The sequence below is a fragment of the Megalopta genalis genome, chromosome 11 (genome assembly GCF_051020955.1).
Source record: "Megalopta genalis isolate 19385.01 chromosome 11, iyMegGena1_principal, whole genome shotgun sequence".
Taxonomy (NCBI): domain Eukaryota; kingdom Metazoa; phylum Arthropoda; class Insecta; order Hymenoptera; family Halictidae; genus Megalopta; species Megalopta genalis.
In genome coordinates, this window is record NC_135023.1 from 12099068 (window position 1) to 12124143 (window position 25076).

Genomic DNA, 25076 nt, shown 5'->3' on the forward strand with positions numbered 1-25076 from the left:
GACTGCCGTGAAGTGCGCATCGTTAGTACCGAGTTGTGTGTACATATAAATGGCGACTGACGAAAAATGGTACTTTACGAAAGAACAGCTAATAAACACGCCGAGCAGAAGATGCGGCATCGACGCGGATAAAGAACTGAGCTACAGGCAGCAGGCAGCGAATTTCATTCAGGACATGGGACAGCGGCTTGTGGTGTATCCTTTTTAACACGTACATGTTCAGTTGCGTGTTTCTCAACCACCCTTTCCCCCTGTTCCTATCAAACGTTCGCACGTTTATTCTGCGATTTCTACCCGTCGCAAATGTTGCCTCGAACGTTAGTGCATCACCGCGATCCTTTTTCCTTACGTAACGATCCCTCGATCGTTCCGGAATTTCGAGTAAACGCGAAATACGTAACGTGTTGTAAACATGAGTGACGTGCGAAAGAGGAGGTCACGCGTCACGATTATCGTTCTCCATATTGGAGTTCTTCGCGTTGCGTCCACAGTGCGTTACAAATTTCGGGATTTTTGTGCTATTCGATCCGGTCGCGGTCCGTAGAGAATGTTCTCGGAGTGCGGAAATATCGGAAAGAGTTTTGTTAGCTGAAAGGAGGACAGGGAATAGGGTCATGGAAAGGCTGCATTGTTTGCCAAGCCAAGTTTGACAGTAGTACCAACCAAAGGCACGGTTTCTGCTAATATTCCTTATGCAAGTACATTTTTCTTCTATTTTCAGTTTATCTTTGTTTACGCATCATTGTGATGCATCAAGAGTCAAATCTAATTTACCAGTGACAATGTTATCTATCTATGTGAAAAGCATTCAATGACTAATCAGCTCTGTATGGTTCTTATCATTGACATTGTTCTGTGATCGATAGATTATTTGAATTCTTTCTTATTTGATCATACCTTGATCAAACTATTATTCTAATGGAATTTTGGCAACTCCTTACTATTATCTATTAGTGAAGAATGTTTACGACTTCTTCGAATAATAACTTATTGTATGCAGGCTATTCAGTATCAGGTAAGAGAAAATTCAAAAGATGATTTTTTAAGATAGTATAGAATTAAAAATAAAAAAAGTTCTAGTTCTAGTTTGACCATCAGAGTCAACTGACAGAGGCACATTAGATCAGAAAGATATTTCATTAATAATACTATGAAAACTAATAAAATCAGTTTTTTTATTTTTGATTTTTTATCTTTGATCGTCTTGTAAGATCACATAATAAATCTTCTTCAACCTGTTGCCAAATATCTTGTATAATTTTAAATGATAGATTTAAAATTTATATTTGTAAGATGTTTCCTAATCATGGAACATAGTAACGATTTATACTTTCTATAACATTTTTATGTTTCAGATACATGTTTGTCATAAAATTCTTAATTGCCATACCGGTTGTGAGAACTTCAACAGATTCTTCATATCATTTTGAATTAAAAGCTATTAAGTGTATCTTGGGATTACGGGTTCAGATGAAATTTATTTAGAGAATTATAATTTCAATACTTCTTGTGTTCTATAATCAATTTTATACACTAAACATTTAATGAATATGTAGAGTGCTGGTCTCTTTTGTACTATTCTCTTTTCTTTCTATTGTAAGTTATTCAGAAGTTCTAATTTATATATGTTGCTGATTAAGACAATAAATAATATAAAACAGAAAATATTGATAGTACATATATTCATAGTATAATACAAACAGTTAAAAAAATAAGCTCAGAAGATCTCTCGATAAAAGGCAAGAATATAGAACAACATAGTCATTTAGACAAGTTTTTTATATTAATGTAATTTACAGTTTAAATAAAATTTTTTAAGTAAAATCTATCGTTCCCTCTATTTTCTAATCTTATCATTTAATGTAACAATTTTTTTCATATATGAATGAAGTTTATTACTTACATATTTTTTTCATCTTTTTTTTATCTTATTTTAACAACCTAGTAAATTTGTAAATGTACATTCTATCATATGAAACATGATTATTTAAAAAGTTTTCTATATTTCTTTATTTATATCTCAAAACATGCATTGAAAACTTTGTTCATCTACTATGTCATAACAATTCAATGAACAATTCAGTATCCAATATTCTATTTATATGTTCTTGTTTATTATATTGTTCAGTGATTTCACTAATAAACTAAGAAACAGAAACTTTTACTGTAACTAATTTTCAGAATCGAATAGCACTATATCGAACAGCACAATATCGAACAGCACAGATCTCCCTTGAAATTTGAACAACAAAGGATGCAATCACTACTATATTAAGAAATAAAATATAACAGGCAATTTATTATTCAATATTTTTCTTAACTGGTCTACAACAGATCACAATTATGTATCAACACAGCAATAGTGTACATGCACAGGTTCTACGTATTCCACTCGCTGTCACAATTCCACAGGAATGCAATAGCAGCTGCAGCACTATTTTTAGCAGCAAAAGTGGAAGAACAGCCACGCAAGTTAGAACATGTTATCAAAATGGCACACATGTGTCTCCACAGAGATCAGCCCCCACCTGATATCAGGTCCGAGGTAAGATTTACAAAATCAGTACAAAAGCTAAACCTAAATCGTTATCAATATAATTATCCAAATATATATTAATTTACAGCCATACCTTGAACAAGCTCAAGACCTGGTATTCAATGAAAATGTCTTACTCCAAACATTGGGGTTTGATGTCGCCATTGATCATCCCCACACACATGTTGTTAGGTGTTGTCAACTGGTTAAAGGTAGATATATAAGTAATTCATTTTTTGGTGTTATAATTTTTTTTATTGTTTAAAAATGTTGTAACTACATGAACAATTTTAATGAATCGAAATTACAAGTGTGGTATCGCATCGCTCGCCACTGCTCATCCTCTACCTGAGCCGCTATCTGCCGCTAACAATCAAACATTTGCCTTTCTAATCCACTTCCAATAAACTCCCAAACTTTGTCCTCTCTCGTAAACTTTTTCTTTTCGACAGCCCTAATGAACACCAAATGTGCATCAGAACTCCCGTCCTTCTCGAATCCTCGTAAATTTCCTTAATAACACGCACCCCCAATAAAACAATTATCCGAACCTTCGCACACCTCGACTCGCACAGACCTTTCCTTCTTCTCCCTTTCCAAGAGAATTTCATCTTTTCTCTTTTTCATACTGTTTGCGAGGACAGTCATTAGAAGGGAAGAGATGAAATTCTCTTGGAATGGGAAAGAAAGGAAAGGTCTTTCGCTCGCCATTGCTCACCCGCTACCTGAGCAGAGCCGCTAACAATCAAAAAAACATTTGCCTTTCTAATCCACTTCCAATAAACTCCCAAACTTTGTCCTCTCTCGTAAACTTTTTCTTTTCGACAGCCCTAATGAACACCAAATGTGCATCAGAACTCCCGTCCTTCTCGAATCCTCGTAAATTTCCTTAATAACACGCACCCCCAATAAAACAATTATCCGAACCTTCGCACACCTCGACTCGCACAGACCTTTCCTTCTTCTCCCTTTCCAAGAGAATTTCATCTTTTCTCTTTTTCATACTGTTTGCGAGGACAGTCATTAGAAGGGAAGAGATGAAATTCTCTTGGAATGGGAAAGAAAGGAAAGGTCTTTCGCTCGCCATTGCTCACCCGCTACCTGAGCAGAGCCGCTAACAATCAAAAAAACATTTGCCTTCCTAATCCACTTCCAATAAACTCCCAAACTTTGTCCTCTCTCGTAAACTTTTCCTTTTCGACAGCCCTAATGAACACCAAATGTGCATCAGAACTCCCGTCCTTCTCGAATCCTCGTAAATTTCCTTAATAACACGCACCCCCAATAAAACAATTATCCAAACCTTCGCACACCTCGACTCGCACAGACCTTTCCTTCTTCTCCCTTTCCAAGAGAATTTCATCTTTTCTCTTTTTCATACTGTTTGCGAGGACAGTCATTAGAAGGGAAGAGATGAAATTCTCTTGGAATGGGAAAGAAAGGAAAGGTCTTTCGCTCGCCATTGCTCACCCGCTACCTGAGCAGAGCCGCTAACAATCAAAAAAACATTTGCCTTCCTAATCCACTTCCAATAAACTCCCAAACTTTGTCCTCTCTCGTAAACTTTTCCTTTTCGACAGCCCTAATGAACACCAAATGTGCATCAGAACTCCCGTCCTTCTCGAATCCTCGTAAATTTCCTTAATAACACGCACCCCCAATAAAACAATTATCCGAACCTTCGCACACCTCGACTCGCACAGACCTTTCCTTCTTCTCCCTTTCCAAGAGAATTTCATCTTTTCTCTTTTTCATACTGTTTGCGAGGACAGTCATTAGAAGGGAAGAGATGAAATTCTCTTGGAATGGGAAAGAAAGGAAAGGTCTTTCGCTCGCCATTGCTCACCCGCTACCTGAGCGGGGCCGCTAACAATCAAAAAAACATTTGCCTTCCTAATCCACTCCCAATAAACACCAAACATGCGCGAGTCCAACTTTGTCCTCCCTCGTAAACTTTTCCTTTACGACAGCCCTAATAAACAGCAAATGTGCATCAGAACTCCCGTCCTTCGGTAATCCTCAATAATTGCCTTAAAAGCACGTACCGCCAATAAAACAATTATCCGAACCTTCGCACACCTCGACTCGCACAGACCTTTCCTTCTTCTCCCTTTCCAAGAGAATTTCATCTTTTCTCTTTTTCATACTGTTTGCGAGGACAGTCATTAGAAGCTGAAAGATGAAATTCTCTTGGAAAGGGAGAAAAAGGAAAAAGGTCTGTGCGAGTCGAGGTGTGCGAAGGTTCGGATAATTGTTTTATTGGGGGTGCGTGTTATTAAGGAAATTTACGAGGATTCGAGAAGGACGGGAGTTCTGATGCACATTTGGTGTTCATTAGGGCTGTCGAAAAGGAAAAGTTTACGAGAGAGGACAAAGTTTGGGAGTTTATTGGAAGTGGATTAAGAAGGCAAATGTTTTTTTGATTGTTAGCGGCCCTGCTCAGGTAGCGGGTGAGCAATGGCGAGCGATGCGACGCTCCGATGCGACGCGGGTGACACAAAGACAAGTTATTATTTTGTAGATGTCTGATATTATAAAACCTTATTAAAGTTGTACACGTTTTCTTTTTACAGCGAGCAAGGACTTAGCCCAGACTTCATACTTCATGGCATCTAACAGGTGGCTACACATTATTTCCTAGTATCTCTTACTCTTAGCAGTCTTCTGGTCAAATAGATGCCAGTTGGATCATATTTCCAAGCTAAGACTGTCAGGCAAATAGCCACTGGCGCAACATTCTGACCTGTTTTCACATGAGAAATCAAAGTAAACGTGAAATAAAATTATATAGAATAATTTGACTTGCTTCCTAAATATAAATAATGTTGTAACAAGAAAGAATTGGAGAGACATTCGAAGATCTTGCAGTGTATTATGATAGCACGATAAAGTTTACTTTGATTTCATGCATTTTCTGAGTTCTAATGCGAATGTTTAAATTGTCAACAGTAACTTTTAGGGAGGAATGTTGCGTTGCAGTCGCGGTAATGTCTGATTCTAAAGAGAACGTATGCCAAAGCGAAACGAAGTTTATTTCCTAAACTAAGTTCACGATGAGGATTGCTTAATCTAAGGTAAATGGAATATTCTTAAGGACTGATCGTTTTCTCTTAAATTACGGTATATTGTCAAGTTTTTATTTTTATATTTATATACACTTATTTTTAAGCTGTAGATGCACAAAACAAATTTGAAAGAGTGAATGAGATGAATGTGGGAGCAGTCATGCGATGAATGAATGTATTAGATATATGTAATAATTAAAGAAATAGGAGGAAAATTAGATACGTTAATTAGAATTTATATATGCTACAACTTTTCATGTAATGGGATAAGTAGGTTGAATCACAATCTGATCCCAGTTCATTCAAGTATTATTTAATGATGAGAAGTACGAACGATCATTAAATAATACTTGAACAAATGATTGCATAATTAGTTTGGATCAAGCCTTAATCTATTTCTATTAAAAAAGACGAAATAATTGAAAATGTGGTAAGCTTTTGCAAATCTTTTTACTCGAAACAATACGTTCTCTCGAGTATATGGAAGCATAATATAAAAAGTTTGATATTTTTAGTTTTTTGGTTTTTATGTTTTACATATAACGGAATATGGTACTATTGTTCACTCTATCATGGGATTATGTTGGGGCAAACTTCGGTAAAATTTGTTACGATACAACAGAGTGTCGTAAGACATATACTGAGAATCACGTATGTAGAACGAAATTTCATATAAACAATTTTGTACAGTTCATTGCGAAAATGGAGTATCTTTGCCTTAGCATGTATTCTTTTTCTCATTGTTTTGGAAACGTACTCTTTGGAATTAGACAAAATTGTATTCACAGACTGAAAAACTTCTAATTGGAAATAATGTTAATCATTTTGAACGAATCGTAAGAAATTCGTCCTGGTTTTATCCCGATATTACCCATGTTTAATGGAACTTGTACATCAGCTTTTATGGTACAGTTCTTTTTATGCCTTGGGTTATATTACATGGAACAGTCGCTGGTACACGAGATTAGAAGCTCTCTATAAAACTCATGAAACCGTTTATTTTTACAGTTTGCATTTGACGACAATGTGTCTGCAGTACAAGCCAACGGTAGTCGCCTGTTTTTGCATTCATCTTGCCTGCAAATGGTCCAACTGGGAGGTAAATCATTATAACTGTTACTCAACACACCATTAAGCTTGTAGAAAATAGTAAACACAATTTATACTGTAACGTTGAAATGTTTTCAGATACCACAGAGTACAGAAGGAAAGCATTGGTTCTGGTACGTCGACCGGAGCGTGACATCTGAACTTCTTCAAGAGCTTACTGCAGAATTTCTGCATATATTTGATAAATGTCCCTCGAGATTAAAGAGGAAAATTATGAGCATATCCGCCAATCAAAGTCCAAGCATCAATCATCCTAGTTTACCAAATTCACCTTTTGTGAGTATCTTCTTCCAGTCATTCACACTTTATCTACCTCTAACTGTACAATGTCCATACAGTCTTCATTAAGGAAGAAAATGGTTTCACTAAGATTCGTTTGCAGGACGCAGAGCCCCGCAAAGTGCAGTCTCCCGCGACAACAGCCGATGGTGGGCCAACATTCCATACGAGTCGACCTCATCATACGGACAAGCAAGAAGATAAAAAGCAGCTCGGTTCTGCTCCGACAAGACCACCGGTTGATTACCGCGAATATCGTGAGAAGAAAGAACGAGAACGTTTAAGCAGGGAGAAGGCTTCAGCTCCGACAACGGCCACAATGACTCATAGTTCGGACATCAACATTCATCATTCTCATCATCACAAACCTGTATCTAGTACAAACGTGTTGAATAAGCATCCGTTGCCGCCTGGACAGAAGGCGCTTCATCACAACCATCATCACCGGCCAGAGGTGAAGGTCGGCCAGCCGGTAATGCAGAGACACTCTGCCAGTAATCAAGCTAGGGAACCAAATCGCGATCCTAATAGGCAGAGGGTACAGCGGGAGTACAATTCGACAAGCGGTATGAGTAGCAGTAGCAGCAGTAGTACTCTTCATTCACATAGCCACGCAGTGCCGAAAGAGCCGAGCGGGGATAACTCATTAACGGACTCGTCGACTCACCGATCGGAGGTCGGCTCGTTGCAGGAACCAGCATCTCATGGATCCATGCAGGAGAAACTTAGTAATAATAACCATAGTGTGCATAGATTAAGCGGTGTAGAGAGTAAGCATCAGGGTCACGACAAAAGGATGTATGACCCGAGGCATAAGCCGATGGAGCATCGAAAAGATAGTGAGCAGAAGTCGTACAAATACCCGGACCCGTCGAGGGTAGATCGACAGAGAAAATCTGACACGTTGGAGCAGAGGTGCGAGGAGGTGAGGAAAATCATCGAGAAGCCTTTATCTCTGCCAAAGCCGACATTGGACGCATCTTATGCTCCCAACGCGCAGAAACCAACGCACCACACTAAATACAACCAACCGGAGAAGCTACAAGTTAGCGCAGTATCCGTCGACGGGAAGTTGATGGTTCCTCAAGGCTCCTTCACGCAGGAAAAATCCCCGACAGGTACCAGTTCATTGCTCACCCAGAAGCCCCTGTCTTCGAAGACTGCATCTAATCAGCACACGGCTCACGGTGTGTCGCAAATACTGAAGGATACGATTAAAAACGGTAGCTCTCAGGCGTCAAATCTGGCGTCTTTAAACAATCTCGATGATCCGAAAACAGAGAAAAGGCCACGACATGAGGAGCATGACAAGAACTTGTCCGAGCTGCAGCAGGGCGTGTTGCAGACGCCGCCGACCAAACACAAGTCTCTGTTCAGCCCGGAGAAGGTTCCGACGCCACGAGAGTCACACTCGCAAAGGCCTAAGTCTAAGCAGAAGACGCCGCCTTCGGCGGCTAAAGTTCCTAAGCAAGACCGCGTGTCGGACTCATCGATAGGTTTTAATTTAGTATCGCCGTTCGCGAGTCCGCCGGGCTTGCCGCAGCCAGAGACTCTTTTAGGAAAGCGTTCGTCCAACGAGGTCTCAGCATCGTCGCATAAAAGGCATCGTTCTGGCAGTGCGAGCGAGAGCGGCCAGCCGGCCAAGGTGAAGGTGGAGGACACGTCCAGCTTCGAGGCAGCCAAGATGCTCGGTAGGGTGCCGGAGTTGATTCAACCTATCAGGGACAATCCGTCGAACGGCAGGGCCAGTCAGATCGTCAACGACGTTAAAATGCCGGAACTGATCAAGCCGTTCGACGCCGAGCCGACGATGCTACGGTTCAGTGCAGCGCATCACCAACAGGCATTGTCGAATCAGCAAGGAATGACGAACGGCCTGGACACGGGGAAGCAAGAGCCTCAGGAATTTCAATCGAAGAAAGACTCTTATAAAGCGGATGTCAAAAAGATTGAGCAACAGACCAAGACTGACTATCTGTCGCCAATGAAATCCGCGCAGAGTATAAGCGCTCTGCTTCAGGAGCCATTAGCACCGATGCCGTCTTTACTTCAGAACGTGCAGTCGTTTAACCAGACGATTGTTCCACAACAAATGCCCCTTGAGATATTCCAGCCGCAGCACATGCAGCAGCAGCAACCACCTCTGCAACTGCAGCAACCACAACAACAGCAGCAGCAGCAGCAGCAACAACAACAACAACAGCAAGCTCAACAACAGCAATCGATGTCTCATTCAATGCTGCTAACGGATCATCAAATCCCCGTTCAAGCCCAATGCTTGTCTCTGCCGACGGTCATCGAGCCGGTGATAGCCTCGACCGTGGACATAAGCGCGATCTCCGGACCACTGCAGAGCAGTACAGAGTCAATTATCTCCGTACCGACGTCGACAACGACGTTGACGGTCCCGGCACCGGCCGAAGAAAAGAAATCAGACCACCACAAGAGCGAGAAAAAGAAAAAGAAGGAGAAACACAAGCACAAAGACAAGGAGAAGACCAAGGAGAAGACCAAGGAGAAGCACAAGCACAAACACAAGGACAAGGACAAAGAGAAGCATCGGGAGAAGGACAAGGAGAAGGGTGGAGAAGAAGCAGTGTCAGCGGTACCGATTAAGATTACGATACCGAAGGACAAGCTGAACCTTAGCACCGAGTCGACTGGCGGCAGTGTCGGTGGGAACCAGGTGTCGATCGATAAGAACAAGTCGCCTCAAAGCACGAGCATTAAGATCATTATACCGAAGGAGCGGCTGAAGGGCGCGGAGAACGTGTCGAGCTCGCCGGCGCCCGCCGTGGTGCAGGGTCCGTTGAAGATCAAGATCAGGACGGACGGAATGTCGCGTAGCTCGACTGGCGCGTCTTCGACCACCAACAGCTCAAGCAGCTTGGTGCCGGAGTTCGCGAACGACAATCGGAAACGAGAGCGGGCCGACACAAAGGAAAGCCCGATGACCAGCCTGCCTCCAACAAAGAAGCAATCGCAGATGTCCTCGGCGGGATACGGCCAGCACCGGCCGGGCGAACGGCAGAACGGCAGGCACTATAGTTCGGGCAGCAATAACAAGGTACGTGGAGGCGGTAGAGGCGGCCGCCAGTATATCGGGCGTGGTCCACCACCAGCAGGATCGGCGGGACATTACGGTGCTTCTATACAGCACGACATGTATCAAGACACCTACAATAATAACAATGCTCGTAATCCCCACCATCCGCATCCGTCGTCCGGCCGCGGCGATCCAGGCTACTCGAGGGGTGGTCCCGTGAACCAGTCCCAACCAGAATCTTATTTTTTCACGAATTATCCACCACCCTCGTTGTATCCCCCCGCCGGATACATCTATGACCCCGTCATGTTCTATCAGTATCAGCAACAGTACTCGATGTATCCGACGGGGAACGTGATCATGACGCCTGACGGCGCCATCGACACGTCTGTGCCGCCACCGACCCTTCCGCAGAACATGCGGCAAGGTCAAAGCATGATCCCTGTCCCGTCTACTCGGCAGGAACCTAAGACACCGCCACCGTTGCCGAGCGGACCACCTCCCAGATCTCCACCTCCGCCCCCGCCACCGGAATAACGTTCGTACGGAAATCCTGACTTGTAGTGGACTTTGAGAGGTAGTTCCAACGTAGCGTTTGCTCACCCAGCCACTTCTCGGTCTTTCGTTCCACGGTTCTCTCTTCGATAGATAGGCTCGCTGGACAGCCCCTTGGAACGTCTACGTCAGTTCGGTAACAGGCGCTCATTGTCCTCGAACTGCTTGGGGTTATCCATCGAGCTGGATGCATACTGTATCAGTTTTTGCTATTATCAGGGCACAGTGTTCACGTGCAATGGAAAACATTTTCATAGTTATATTGTTCATGTTTAGGGGATGAAAGTGATCCTCGCATTTTGGACTGTTCAGTGCACACTTGTTAATCCGACGAATTCCCTGTAAATTTGCTTACATGGGCGAATTCAGCATCAACCCTCTGTTTCTTAAGTCTGAACAAACTGTATATAACATGAAAAGGGGTTGGAGGGACTTCGATTACAATGATGTGATAAATACAATGATGCATATAAAAGAGGAGAACGGATGGATAGTTTATGGGAAATGCGATTTGTATCTGGGAATGGAAATTACGTTTGAGGATTACTTTCACAACCCCCTGAAAGATACATTACTGCTTCATCAAAGTTATAGAAAACTACCGATTGAAACTAACGTTGCACAGTTTCCAAGGAACACAACGAAATTGGATGAAATTTTGTAACAAAAATTGTGAACGGAAAATCGAAGGAAAGCAACGAGAAAAGTAAACGACGTTCGACGCTAGAACCACCGACTGCTAAAAGCGAAGTTCCTAAAATGCTGTACAAAGATAACAAGATCCCGAACATCGACACTTTCGTTGAACCATTCATTTAATAATTTTCTACGAAGAAGACATCTTTAGAGCTCGAATAACCATAAAATAAGATAAGATAGCTCGTATCCGACTGATCCGGCGGTTCTAGCGTCGCGCTTGGAAAGGCTGATTGATACTTTGCCTTCAAGAATCCCCAAAGTCGAGAGCTGTGAGAATTCTCTCGTCGGGTTGCAACGAGAACGAACGTGTCAGGAACGAAAAGGAGAAGTGGCTGGCCTTTCTTACCTAGCCTCTATTCCTCCCTCTTCGTCCCCTTTTCCAGTTTTGGAATGGTAGAAGTAGCAGCATGCCGTACGATCTCTATCCCCTAGTGTTACGGATATACCATATATCGATCTTTCCACCTTTGTACCTGTAGCGCATCTCCTTAGTGTAGTATTCGAAATGAGTGTGGGAGTGTTTTCGTCGAAGAACGAATGCGGAGGCCGAGGGTCCCTCGGGATTTTAGGACCTTGTGGAAGGAGAGAACTGCGGCCACGAAGACGACCACCGAGAGACAGTGTGTCGCGATTTCGTAGAAGAGTTGACGATAACAGTATCCGGATTCGGTCCTGTCGACGAATTGGGCCGAACGAAGTGCCGGCGCGTCGACGTGGGTGTACTTCTAGGGAAACGAATTCGCGAAGGTTACTTAAATCGGGGATCACGCGAACATCCGGGGGAAGAAGTTGCAGCGGAAGCAACCGTGGGAATACGTTGTTAAGAACGCACTGCCAATCGAACAGAGAGAGGGGAACTAGCTGACTTCCGGTCACGGTGAAACGTGTCGGTTGATCCTAACGACGTGCTCAATCGCGTGAGATGTATAGGCCCTATTTTCAATATTCTTCTGTTTTCTTTTCTTACTTCCGTGCCGCCCCCCATTCTTTGTAATTGCTACGATATCGAGTTTCAGGGTGGTAAAATTCCTTTGCTGGCAAAGGTTTATCAGCAGATTAGGAAAATTACGTTTAAATTAAAGAGAGAGCGAGAGAGAGAGAGAGGGAAAAACGAAAAGACGAGAAGAAAAAATGAAAAACTTATACAAAGTTACTTAAAAAAAATATCATATACACGTACGGATACGCGGTCGCGCGGAATCTGTATACACGAAATAGGGTAAAATAGTATACGTGCTTATAAGTGTATTATCTCGATGTGGTGTGCGCTCGGAAGTGTTTACGCGTTTATGAAGTTATGTTTGTGAACACGTTGTACGCCACTTTCAGGCGATCCACAGGGGGTTGCATCGCGATCACGGTGTGTTTAGAATGGTTCTTTTCACGATGATCCATTCACTATAGAGATCCAGAGCCGCGGCATGATCGACATGCTCGAACGATGCGACTTCAGCACGATTGCAACCGATTCTTCTCATCTTTTCCATGTATTCGTGACCCGTTCGTGCACACTCTTCCGATCGAATGAGAGCGGTGTAGATCGGGTAGAGAAGTTTTATATGACTTCATTATACTACTTGCCAGTTTTTGCAAGTAGTTCCAGTGAGTTTACCGGTCGAATAGCTTTTCGGTCGGTCCTGCTTTGCCTCCGGTTTCGAGAAACTCGGGAGTTACGGTCAGCTCGGTGATTAATTAACACTATGCCGTCCGCAGATCTTAGATATGATTCTTTTGTTTGACGCCGGCATAATAGCTTGGAAATTTTAGATTTTAAAAATAAAATAAATTCCTAAAATTAAGATATGTCATCCAAGAATTTTCGTACTTAATTCTTAGTTAAATAAACCCAATGCTATAGTTAGTTTGCTGCCTTTTAACACCCAAGAAATATAGTTCAAATGTTATTTCAGTTTTTTAAAATGGCACCAAAGTGGTACCACCGGCATACAACAGATAGTTTTTACATGGCACCCAGCGTGGTGCTACCGGACGGCATAGTGTTAACGATCTGGTCAGTAATTTTTTTTACAGGTTTATCGACAGGTTCTCGAATTCATTCAACGAATTCAGCGAGTTAGTCGCTAGAATTTGGGTTAGTTGAGGTCAGTAATTTAGCCAATTCTCTCACTTTTACACTATTGCATTTAATTACGATCAGCTTGGAATGATTAGAAACGATACTCCGAATTTCTCTGTAGCCGAATTCAAGATTTTTTGGTGATCGCCAAACCGCGTTTTTTTATGCATCGAAACGTTTATTTGTGTTCTTTTTTTAAATTCGCATGTAGAAAGCTCAGAGGTGTCTCCCTATGATTCTCAATTTTTTTAAATAGTATTTCTACGCATCTTGAAACGATATTAGTTGTGTAACATTTGATTAGCAAGAGTGAGAAAAGCTTTTTATTTATTATCAAACAGTGCATTGCAGCTACCAATTGATTGTTACGTATATAATTTTCATACGTACTCGGTTCTACACGTTAGAAAGATATAGAATAACGATTGTCGGGAATTTTTTTATCGATGTCCGAACTCCGAAAAGCATTTTAATCTTCTGATACGGTCATCGTTGATCTCTAAGCAATTCAATGATCCGAAAGGAACGAAAACCGGACCGGAAACAGACGACTGCAACGACCAAGTTTCTCGCCGCGTAGGCAAAGTCGAATCGACCACGAGAAAAAGAAAAAGAAAAATAGTCCACTTGTTGTGCAATTAGTTAGGAGTTCTTCATTTTCGCAAGATTTTCTTTTGTTTTTTTTTTATTACACTCTTGTATAATACAGTGCTTCTAGTTCGATCACCGTGCGTGTCCTCGTGACTGTATATAGTTTCTTTTTATATATTTATTTGGAGTATTCGCAGCGCGCATGAGACCTTTTTTTTATTCTTATCAATAGACGTCCACACACACAAACACATATACACTCACACACACATATATATATATGTATATACACACACACACACACACGCGCATCCACATTTTCGACAATATATATATACGGAAGATAAAAAATGGGAAACAAAAGTAGGAATAAATCATTTCTATAGAAAGGATATTATCTCAGGAACGCGTTGAAAGAGAGCGAGAGTAAGAGAAAGAGAGAAAGAAAGTGAGTGTGTGAGCCAGAGAGACAGAGTGTGACATTAATATATATATATATATATCTCCTATATATATTTATACATAAATTTATAAATAATGCGTTTATATCTAAAACATGAGTGCACGGCGCGTGTCATTTGTTGTTGCCATTTCTTTTTTTGCGACGGATAAACTGAGGAGAGGTGATGAAATAAAAGTTAGTGAGAGAGTGAGTGAGAGAGAGAGAGAGGGGGGGGGAGAGAAAGATGTTCTTTAAATCGTGTCCGCTAGCGTTAAATAGCGTCTCGATGTCATTGTTGTTAATTGTTATTATTGTCACGATTAGTAGCCACTACTCTCGACGTAGACTATTTACAATGTGTACTGTGTGATTGCTATAGAAGATCGGTCGCCTCGTTTCCCAGGCCTTTCCCAGCGGCAAAAAGCAACTATACGAACGCGTCGAAAATTACGATGGTAATTTGCGCGCGGGACGGTGACAAAACTGTATGATGCCCCTCATCGCCGACAGATCTTTTCCGCGACAGATCGCGGCTCAGTAACAGAGTATTCGTCCGTTTATTGTAATTGAGATACGCTATAGCAGGGTTGTCCGTTAACAGCCCTCTGGAACGAGAGGTTCAGGAAGAACCGCTGGGAATGATCGTGTTCCGCGAGTACGAAGGATTCTTTGGCGTGCAGGTGTCGGTTCCTCTTTCTTTCGTTAACGAACCTAGTTGACTATGAACGTGCACGTAGGAAAATCATTCTCGATTGCTCGTCAGGACCGATGTGTCGGTCCCGCGTTCTTCCTGGACGGCGAAAGCAACGAATAACCATTAGGTGTTAAGGATCTTTATTCTAGCTTTAGTTTGTAACGGCGTTGTAAGTGAGTGAGAGAGAGAGAGAGAGAGACTGTGTGCGTGCATGCGTGTGTGTTCAGAGTATGTGTAGAAGCAGTGCGATCAATGATCTAAGACTCGATAGATCGAACGGGATCGGCCTATTTAAATGAAAGAAAAACAATGGAAAAAAAGAACACTTCGTGCAATTGTCGACGAAGACAAAATAATTGCTAAGGTAAATTATGTAGGTTTTGTACACTCCGATAGTGGGATTAAAATGAAAAATGATTTGAAAGAAAGAGTTATAAATACTATATATATATATATATATATATATACACACACATATATATATATTATTAAAATATATATTAATTAATTAAATATTAACACGAGCCCACGCATGTGTCCAGCGATCGGTACGAGTGATATAAACGACAAAACACAGTTTTACGGACGTTGAGCTACGGAAGAGGAACGCGGCAAAGATATGTAACAAATTGCGAAAAACCACTGCATTCAATACTGTACATAATGTATAATCAACCACTTGTCGCGTACGTTGCCTGTTTCTTTCTATTTTTTTCTTTTCTATGATTAAACATCTGCGTGCCACACGGTGTTGTCTTTGCATCTTAACAGAAAATAATCGAGAACCATTGAGAACTGCTCGAACTGCTGCTCGATCGTGGAATCACGTGGAGCAACGTCGATCACTCGCGAGCACCGAACTCTATCGTTTCGTTGCAATGTGTGAAAAATGATATCGTTTTCCGTGTCGGTAAACGCCGCATCGATTGCTTAGTTATTTCGTGCGACAACGGGAAGTCGGTCAGACCCATTCGCCAATCCATTTGCATCGCTAGGAGAAATGATATATAAATGACCTCGTCACATCGATCGTTTTGTACAGCATCATTCGCGGTCAGTGCACAACGTTGCAGTTGTCGCACTGATATAAATCGTTACGCTTCTTTTTTACTACTCCATGTTTTTAAGCCAGCCAGCTCCCCCCCCCCCTCCCCCCTCGATGAAGTAGTTTCAAATCGACTGGAATTAATTAGACTGAATGATCGAACGAACGCGGATCGGTTCACCAGAGATTCTTAGCAACGATAAGACGGTAGTCGAGCGCAACGATGAACGACAGTTGTCGCCGCGATTGCACGGGAGTTGCAAGTTCGAGCGACATTGAGCGTAGCGTGTAATGTGTAATTTGTAATTAAATCAGATTATTCTGCTGGCGAGAAACGATTTCTCGCCGACGAATCTCGCAAACGATTTATGCTATTCGCGCGATCTCCGTTGGGTCACCGCAGTTGGTCCGCAGGTGATCGAGCGGTTCTCCGTTTCGCGGTTAGAGAAAGGGACGACGCGATCATGGGCCACCGGTGACCCACTTTGTCTCCCCGAACGTGGACAAGTTTTCGCGTAATTTCTCGCCGCGGGAACGGAACGCGTTCGCGGAGGCAGAAAAATGGCGTTCGCAGTGGTGCGACACCACGATGCATATATACCCCGTGGAAAAGCAGATGGTTACCGCTAATTCCGACTATTTGTAGACCCGTTAATTATCTATTACAGGGACCGTACGCGTCACGTGTTCGACCAAGAAAAAAAAAATAAGCATCGCAAATAAACGTTGTATGGAAACGAAAAGTACCTTAGTGATTATTTTGTCTCTTTCTTAACACAACACCATATATATTTTTGTATATATATATATATATATATATATATTTATATATATAATTATATATATATATATATATATATATATATATATATATATATTTATATATATAATTATATATATATATATTTAAATATACATGTATTTATACGTGTAAATATATACGTAGCCAGATATATGTATGTACATACGGCGCTTACGTATCCGTACATATTATGCCTAGATATAAAACTACATATATATTTATACGGTATATGTATAATTTTTACTTATATATATATATATAATATATTATATTATAATATACATAATATACTATATTATAATATATACATATATATAATATCGCACATCATTACTCGCCGCATCTTTTTGTGTACTAACATTATATACCACACGCTATCAGTATGTAATTTACGATGATCATGCGTACGAGTCGGCCCATTGACACACATCATATACCGGTCCCGCCGATTAGGATGGCGGTAAATTAAGTCGTGCTCGTTATGTCTCGAATTTGCTTGGTGGAGGGTACACCTGCGATGATCGTTCTCGCCATTGTTATTATTCTATCATCGGCGCTATTGTTGTTGTGACCTCTGTTGTTGTTGTTGATGTTGGCGTTGTCATTGATGTTGTTGTTATTATTATTATTGTTGTTGTTGTTGTTGATTGACGTTTGTCACGTATGTGCGTGGGTGCGAGTTTGCATGGGCATGCGCCGCGGTAGCAGGCTTTCATTTGTGTTGCGTGCATGCGTATACAGTTTTTAAGACCACGCTTTCGACATGCGTCTCTTATTCGTCCTCCTTTCACGGTGGCTCACGTTGCCAATGGGAATCAGGATGACACGGTTAACACTCGCGGCACACACGGTGATCTATGGGGGTTCGTTCTCATCCGGGCGCTTAAAAAGACGGCTGCAAACTAAACATTCATTATTCCACCCCTATCACCTGATTCCTGTTTAGGCGATCGTTCCCGTTCATTAATCACGTGATTAGCTCCAACGGCTCGAAATCCATCGAGATGTCCGTCGCCTGAAGGATCGTCGATCCCTCGAGGACAAGCGATCATCGACTTTCTCGTTTTTTCTAAGTTGATTGAGATCTTTGTGCATTTGCGGGAAGCATTAAGCAATGCGAGAATGTCAATTTGCATAAAGATCCGCAGTCTGTTGACGACGATGATGAAGTAGATAGTGGAACGGACGGACGAAAGACAGCATCCTCGCGGTGGTCATCGCGGCTCCGCTGTGATCAAGATGGCTGATACCACCGGAAACCGCAGTAATTAGTCCAAAATGGAGGGAACCTTCGTTCCCGCAGTCGTACTATACACCTGTTACGATTCGACGTTTCCTTCTTGTTCACGTACTATCGGTTTCAGTCTCTAATTCTCTCTGTCTTCAATTCAGCAAGGGATGCTGTTCACTGTTCACAATTTTAAAGATAATCATTCATTTCTGACCCGTTTACATCGCAAGAAAGAACGAAATCTAACGACCGATCAGTCGGCCGGTCCACACAGCTAGTACTTCATACAATTATCTTCTTCTCTTTTATTTGATGAACAGATGTTCTCGAACTATTCTCGAACGAAGTTGTTCCAATCTGGAACCATTAACGATGCAAATGGGGTAAGGAAAGAAAACGGTCCTCGCACGGTCGTAAATAAAAGAAATGGGAGAACATCTTCTAAAACAGAGATTAGAGCAGGGGCGTATTCTTTAACGGTCACTTAGTACTTTCAAAGCATCGACATCAGCCGACAGTGCGTAAATACCCTTCCGCCATTCAGTCAGGGAGCGAAGTACCACATTTCTGTTTGTATTTTCAGGAGAAGCACTCGTCTAGCCACCATAAAAGCTCCAGTAAGATGTCACAGTCGCAGCAGTCTCACGCAACGTAGTATTCGGACCCCAGTCGAAGAGGATGTCGGTAAAAAACACAAAAAAAAATGGAAGCGAAAAGACTGTAAGCTGCGACAGCGATCGGACCGACCGACGTCCAACCGGAAGCCTCCACCTTGCTTGCGCTTCGTCGTTGCCCGTCGGATCCGCATGAAGACCTCGAAGGAGCTGGATTTTCTTCGTTACGCGTTTTTCAACGAGAAAGTAAATAGGAAAACTGGACGCGCCCGATGAAAGACCTCCCGAGGTCCACGGCGAATGACCTCGTTCCGGTACCATTTTGGTACCGATCGAACGAGGAACGATGCTTAGCGCCCTTAGGCTAGCCGAAGCTTAACGCGAATCGATCAGCGATTAACTGCTTCCGACTAGAACGAAGGGGGAGAGAGCCCACGAACGGGGCAAGATAATGTTCTTATACTCAGGTGAAAAATTAGGTACGCGATTAAGCTAAGAGTAAAGCAAACTTCATTTCGTCCTTTGATCATTGGATTACGCGCCCGATCCAAGCTCCGTTTCCTACACGTGCGTCTTCAATGTTTTGTAACATAATTTCAAGCGAACGTTTTCCCGTACACCTCGGGATCGCTACCATTTACGATGGTCCGTTTATATTGTTAGCCGAAAAAAATTAGTTGTATAGCAAGCTAGGGCGAGGAGAACAGTGCCGAACGGGTGCTACGTCCCCAAAGTCGCGCGGGGATTAGAGGGCTCTTGTTTTGGTCCGTTAGTCGCGCGTTCTTCTTTCCGATTTTATTTTTAGTCCTCGCATTTCCTTCGTGACGTTGCGCGACTTTCGTCGACGATACGCGAACGTTTCAGAGGAAGTATACCGTCTAAAGCGCGACTTTAGGGTAAAAACTTATAGTTTGAATTGAAAAATCTAGTTTTAGAACTTCCGGGCTCCGATCCCGAGGGCAGCTACGCTCCCATCCCGTCATTTTGCATTTGTTATCCCGTTCAACTGCCACGATTATTTGCATCGAACGAGTAAGAGACGATGCGCCGCCATTCTCACGGCTAGTAAATTGATCGTCGATCGATTCGTCAAGCAGGGACGTACACACTGCGAACGGTTCGACACGATTTTTGCATCCGGCCCGACTAAGCACGCGGACAGGATCGTTTCGTTTTCATCGCGATTCTTAACCGATTGTATTTTTCCGTTTTCTCGCATTAATTGTGCATTTAATCCTTTTTATACCGCGTTCTATTTCTCTCTCTCTCTCTCTCTCTCTCTCTATTTCTCTCTCTCTTTCTCTCTTTTTTTCTGCAACCGAGAATCCGAAATTCTTCCCGGGAATGCGTTGATCTCGATGGAAACAGACACGCGCCTGTCTCGTTACTGCTGAGTCCCCATAGCGTCTCGACGCGTCCCTAAAGAGCGAATCGTTCTCGATGAGAGCGTGTACACACAGGACAGACAGACGGACGGACACAGAACGATAGAAGAGGGAAAAAGAAAGCCCTTGGTCCATTGTCCAATGATATTTATTCGTGCCGTTTTGTTATGTAAATAGCCGGAAAAAACTGCATAATATAGTAAGTAATTCGAATTATACTATCGCCATTTAGTATAAAGGACTATAGATAAAATAATTAATATTATTGTCAGACTGTAAATAAAATTATTTTGTATGCCAAAATAAACCAAATGAAATGACTCGACACACAATGGTCACACAGTCTCGCGTTACAATACACGTTACGATGATACATGTACACACAAACACAGAATGAAGACTGTGGAATAGGGAAACACACGCGGAAGCGTGTGTACATATACTTTATGAGTAACAATGACAGTGAGAGACAGTTCACCCAGCAGGACCGAGTGCAAGAAGTTTCGAAGACAGTTCCTCCTTTAGACCAATACTGAAATCTCTTAACACTGTAGACAGTCCTGAGCCCGCAAAGAACTTGTTTGTGGTCCCACTGGGTTAACTGCATAAACTGTATCTTTACTTCCAAGTGTCTACTTGAGGGTACGATGAGGTAGCAAAGTATAATACTTGAATATATTGAAGCTAGGACAACCCGCGGTAGGACTGTGAAGCGATTTTCGGCTTCGAAAGTCAACGTAGAACTTAAACGGTTGCTCTGCGGAACATTTTTAGTACTTCCTTCGTTTGACTGTTCAAGGCAGTAGAGATTCAGCGAATGAACACGCTGGGTCTGCTACCTCATATTCTTGCCCTGCAAGTATACATTTCAGTATACGGTGAAGCGACTTGGCAGGGCCACAAGTGGAAGCTTACCATGTATGCTAATCATTGCGAAGGTTGGGCATCCCTCAAACTGAATTCTACGCGATGCATATCCTTTCTTATTCAGTCTTCTCGTTAAGACTACTTCAAACAAAAGGAGCTTGAAAATCATTTTCTACACAATAGTTGAGTTTGCGTTGCTCCGGATGTTTTGTTAGTCTCCTATGAAATTGCTAATGCTTTGAAAAAAAAAATTGTTAGAAAGTTCTCAGCTGAGATGATGAATGCATTTATGAAACGTGAAAGACCGTGTTTTTAGAAGAACCGAGAAAATATTTAAAAATGCAAATGAGGATCCGCTGATGGTCCCGCTGGGTTCAAGTCGCTGTACCCATGTCGTTACCATCAACACAAGCGAAAAAGAAACGTGGTACAAGTTACAGTACGCGGCATCGGACGAGACAACACACGATATCTTAACGAAGCATGCGCATAGTTAGCGAACCACGGTTTAATACTCGCAGTTCCGTTCACCGTAGGTCGATTATTTTTTAAGGGAGAGAAAGAAAAGGGAATCGATAAACACGCCATCCCCGAAATCTTCGCGCGTATTGTACCGGAAGCGAGGTGTTTCGTTACCATCGGTTTTCCATTTAACGAGACACCATTATATTTCGTAATCCGAGGGCGATTTCCGTTGTCGCGTCGGCGAAAAGAAAAATCTAGAACAGCGGAGCATGCGTGCCCCCTTAACACGTTCTATTATTAATAATAATTACTATTAAAAGTATTGATAAACCATTAATCACGATTATTATAATAACACCGACGCAGACCGACCCACCAACGACACACACGAAGATACAAGCGCGCGCACATACATATGTACATACCAATTACATGTAACGATAATGATAACGATAAGAACGCGAAACGGTGGAAAATCGACCCCATAAAGATCGTTCAAGGATGATGTTCGAGCGAATCTCACCGCCAGCCACCCCCCATAGCCATCGTTCTTCTTCTTCTTCGTCAACGTTGTCGTAATTAATTCATTAATTCTTTCTGTGCATATCGAGGATCGCGTCGATCCCCTTCTCCTGCTAATTGTTTCTCGATATAGCGGGGCAGAAATGAGAAGGCACAGGGACATGCACGAGGGAAACAAATGATCGCGGAGGAAACTCGCGGATACAATTGTGTGTATTTATTCTGCGATTTGTGTCGGATCGAACTGTTAACTTTCAAGGGATGCTAGCCAAGTAATCTTCTTCGCGTCCCTAGGGAATTTACGTATTATCCCACGGGCAATGCGAATTTCATATTTTTCGAACATGAAACGTAAACATTAGGTTTTTACATGGATTTCTAGATTATAGAAAATATATAAAAAGCTAATAATTGTGATATTTCATTTTTGTATTTCACACTTTGAAAAAATATGAAAGAGAATTCGCTTTGCTCGAGGGGTGAACTGACAACAGATTGTAGAACCGACGACAATGTTCAACATTTATTTTTTTTAGCAGACATTATTGTTATCTAAGGGTTGAAACTCGCCCAGAATACAAGAGATGCAAATCCAGTCGTTTATCTCGGAAAGTATTAACTGTAGGACGTGTGCACTTCAGCGTCTTATTCATCCATGTAAATACATTTTTAAACAATTCTTTTGTACAAAATATATTGAAAAATAAGATCTTTTTGCAAATTTCTTGTGTAAGCGTTGGTTTATCTTAAGATTAGACGAACTTGTGATCTCTCGTGAATCAGGACTTTCACGTTACAGGTTATAGATAAATTAAAACTTCAAATTTCACGTTACAGGCTCTAGACTATAGATAATTCGGAATTATTAATTTAATATTGTAGGTCCTAGAATGAGCAAGTCTGGTTTGCAAAATCTACTTCGAGTGTTTCATTTTCATCCCTAAAAACTGAATAATGTCCGTTAGAAAATTCATGAAAAATATTGTTTTGGGTTGAATTAAAATTAAGAGGGGGGTCGCTTGGCTAACAGCCCTTGCCAGTGGATTGTGTAATCGATGTCAAAAAATGCCTTCGATGCGTTCGTTCAACGAAAAAAAATGGTACCGTTAGCAATAAATGTGGGGCGCGACGACTCGGCCCGATAAAATACCAGAATTTTGCTCGTCGGTGACGATAATGCAACGGCTATTTTTCATTCTTATTAGAAAACGGATGGGCAAGAAACCGACGAGTCTATTTTATCGCGCCGACCATATGTATTTTCGTATGTCCCGTTGATGAGAGTAATCGAAAGAGCTGATCCTTCTTGGAGGCTGCTGAGCCGTTTGCGTTTTTCATTTAGAGTGATAGAACAAAACGAGAAAAGGAGTGAAAAAAGAACAAAAGTAGAGCGACGTTTTCTTTAGCATTCTCTTGGCTGTGCGGTACAAACGACGTTTATTGCTAATTGTTTTTCTCGGTCAGTGGACAAATTGCGTGACGAAACCGTTTCACCGTTCGACAAGAACTTATTGTTAGATTGTAACGAAATGCGACGGTGTTTCATGATCGCGGATTTTTCCATTTTCGAAGATCGAAACGGACTGCGGATCGAAACGGATTGCGATTCTAGAGAAGCGCCGAAGAAAACAAAAAGAAGAGGGAGAATAAAATAGCAAAATGTCCGGAGAGAGAGATTATTCTCTTTCGTTTCCTTCTTCGGAAAATGTTGGCAAAAAGAAAAATTATTCAGCAGCTCGAGCCAGATACAAAAAAGAAATGGACGAGTATATAAATGTTTTTGTTTTTCCTTTTTTTTTCTAACGAAGCGAACAAAAAGTTTAACAAACCGTGTCCGCGATGTAAATAAATTTATTCTTAAGGACTTGAAACAGAAGTGACGATTCGTGAAGAGTGTATACTTATTATTATTATTAATTATTATTATTATTATTATTAATTATTATTATTATTATCGTTTGCAAATCGTGCATTTGTATTTCACACGCAGGCCACATCCGGCCGCGTATCGTGGATACAGTCTCGCTCCGGAAGTCCTCAGTCGCGGGAAAGTCACCCTTTGTTTGAAATTTTTAGCGTGAGCAACGCGACCTTGTAAAAATTCTGCGGGAAAGAATCAGCACACAATGGAAATTTTTTGTTTTCTCTTTTACTTTGTCGAGAGCAGGTTTGACCTACGATCGACGAACAAGATCATGGTGGTCAGAGTGATTTTAAGTGTTAGGGAATCCTACTTTTGCGGGGACTGGTCCCGAACAAAAATCAAATGTTTCAAATTTCTGTTATTAAAGTGACTTGTTCACTGGTTATTGGTATGCCTCTTTCATTGTGTGTGCAATCGTTGTACCATAATAAAGACTCACTTCCAGCGTGTATATGTAGAGGTTTTTAGAGAGATATTTAAAAAAATGTGAAGGAAACGATATAGAAAAGACGTAGCAAAGCCTTTCATCGATTTCTCACGACTGACGATCTTCCGGATTGAGCTGGGCTTGCCTAGTTTCAGGCGGCGTTTAAAAAAAGTTATCCTCAATAAAGAGAGAAGCAAAAGAATGACTAAAACAAGCTACTGTCTTATTCTTGAATTCAATCTTCCTTATTACAAACCGCCCACAATTTATTCCTTATTATTCTCGCCTTCAGAAATATATTTCCGATAAGAAAAGATATTCCGAGAATAAAAAAAACTGTAAACATCCACTTTAGATAAAAGAAAATATAAATATGTTTCATGCATTGATAACTACGTTAGAAACATTTAATACTAAGGTATACAAATTTACTATTAACTGCTAGTAATCGAAAGAAGGGTAAAATCATTTGACGCTTAATTTTCTTGGAACATCTAAGTAGAATAAATTTATTTATTCATTAATTATTATATTATTATTAATTAGTCAGGAACATAATTTGTTATGCATACACGTGTACTCGGCAAATTTTTAATTTTAATTTGATTAGATATGGAACAAACTGAGGTATGTTTTAATTAAGACGTCTTAAGCGAAAAATGACACCTCGATTTAACATCTATGTGCAAGTACAAGTGTT

The 25076-nt window shown here is 41.5% G+C and overlaps 1 protein-coding gene across 8 annotated transcripts; it reads left to right on the plus strand.

Annotated features, from left to right (window-relative positions):
• Window positions 1–48: 48 nt before the first annotated feature.
• On the plus strand, window positions 49–24590 carry LOC117226183 (uncharacterized). 8 transcript variants are annotated; one of them, XM_076525439.1, is made up of 9 exons: window positions 49–195; window positions 2335–2545; window positions 2625–2748; window positions 5110–5155; window positions 6610–6700; window positions 6790–6987; window positions 7094–10057; window positions 18493–18689; window positions 18756–24590. In XM_076525439.1, the coding sequence occupies exons 1-8, from the start codon at window positions 50–52 to the stop codon at window positions 18658–18660; spliced, it is 3948 nt and encodes a 1315-aa protein (XP_076381554.1). In that variant the 5' UTR covers window position 49; the 3' UTR covers window positions 18661–18689; window positions 18756–24590. The 8 variants fall into 8 exon arrangements, with proteins under 8 accessions (XP_076381554.1, XP_033336158.2, XP_076381551.1 ...); XM_076525438.1 differs by lacking the exons at window positions 18493–18689; window positions 18756–24590 and adding exons at window positions 867–1015; window positions 1356–1447 and having other exon boundaries at window positions 53–694; window positions 7094–16882; XM_033480266.2 differs by lacking the exons at window positions 18493–18689; window positions 18756–24590 and adding exons at window positions 955–1015; window positions 1356–1447 and having other exon boundaries at window positions 55–195; window positions 7094–16882.
• Window positions 24591–25076: the final 486 nt, after the last annotated feature.

Excerpts from the sequence above, each read along its gene's own strand:
- LOC117226183 (XM_076525436.1), top strand. The coding sequence starts at position 50 with ATGGCGACTGACGAAAAATGGTACTTTACGAAAGAACAGCTAATAAAC. Across the intron at positions 196-2,334 it reads ATGGGACAGCGGCTTGTGGT|ATCACAATTATGTATCAACA; the intron begins GTATCCTTTTTA and ends GGTCTACAACAG. Across the intron at positions 2,546-2,624 it reads CACCTGATATCAGGTCCGAG|CCATACCTTGAACAAGCTCA; the intron begins GTAAGATTTACA and ends ATTAATTTACAG.